The sequence below is a fragment of the Malus domestica genome, chromosome 17 (genome assembly GCF_042453785.1).
Source record: "Malus domestica chromosome 17, GDT2T_hap1".
Classification (NCBI taxonomy): Eukaryota; Viridiplantae; Streptophyta; class Magnoliopsida; order Rosales; family Rosaceae; genus Malus; species Malus domestica.
Genome location: NC_091677.1, coordinates 16680617 through 16681276, shown reverse-complemented (window position 1 = coordinate 16681276; position 660 = coordinate 16680617). Strand labels below are relative to the sequence as shown.

General features: G+C 40.3%; 1 protein-coding gene across 1 annotated transcript; it reads right to left on the bottom strand.

Moving 5' to 3' along the window:
* Window positions 1-288: 288 nt before the first annotated feature.
* Window positions 289-660, bottom strand: LOC103405365 (uncharacterized). Its single transcript, XM_008344350.4, has one exon. It carries the CDS (start codon window positions 658-660, stop codon window positions 289-291), a length of 372 nt encoding a protein of 123 aa, XP_008342572.1.

The window sequence follows — 660 nt, the reverse complement described above, 5'->3', positions numbered from 1 at the left end:
TGTTTATGATTGTATTGACCAGGATTTTATCTCAGGTCCAAAATAGTTCTGCAGAACGAGTATACATGGTCTTTCTATAACATTGATCTACTATCGAGACTCGAGACTAATATATTGGTATATAGTTTTCATTAATTTGTTACTTTTAATACATAGGTAGAGATTCAACAAAATAAAATAAAAATTATATTTAATAACGTACAAACAAAAACAGCAAAAGGATAACATCTTTCTTCCTCTTTAATTCCAAAAGATGAAAACTTGATGAGATTTCATAAGATTAAAGAGTTACATCTGCATGAAAAGAGTTCGAGGCCGATCTGATCCAGCAACAGAAGGGTAGCTAGAGAGAGAAACTCCCATTGGAATAGCAAATGTACTCTCCATGAAAACCCTCTGGTGGAAGGTGTCCAAGCTCGCCCCAGCTTCCATGAGATCCTTGACCATGTTTCTGTACGACTCCTTGAGCTTCTTCAATATGCACAAGTAGTGAAGTTTCAGCCACCTTAGTCTGATCTTCTTAAGCATTCTAGCAAACAGAACCCCTCGCCTCGGGTTTGGCCCGCAGAGACGGACCATAGGAAGTTTCCGACGCCGGATGGGGAACCCGCGTCCTATAAGCGGCTGGCTTTGGCGTTGGAGATCATGATCTTGAGCCAT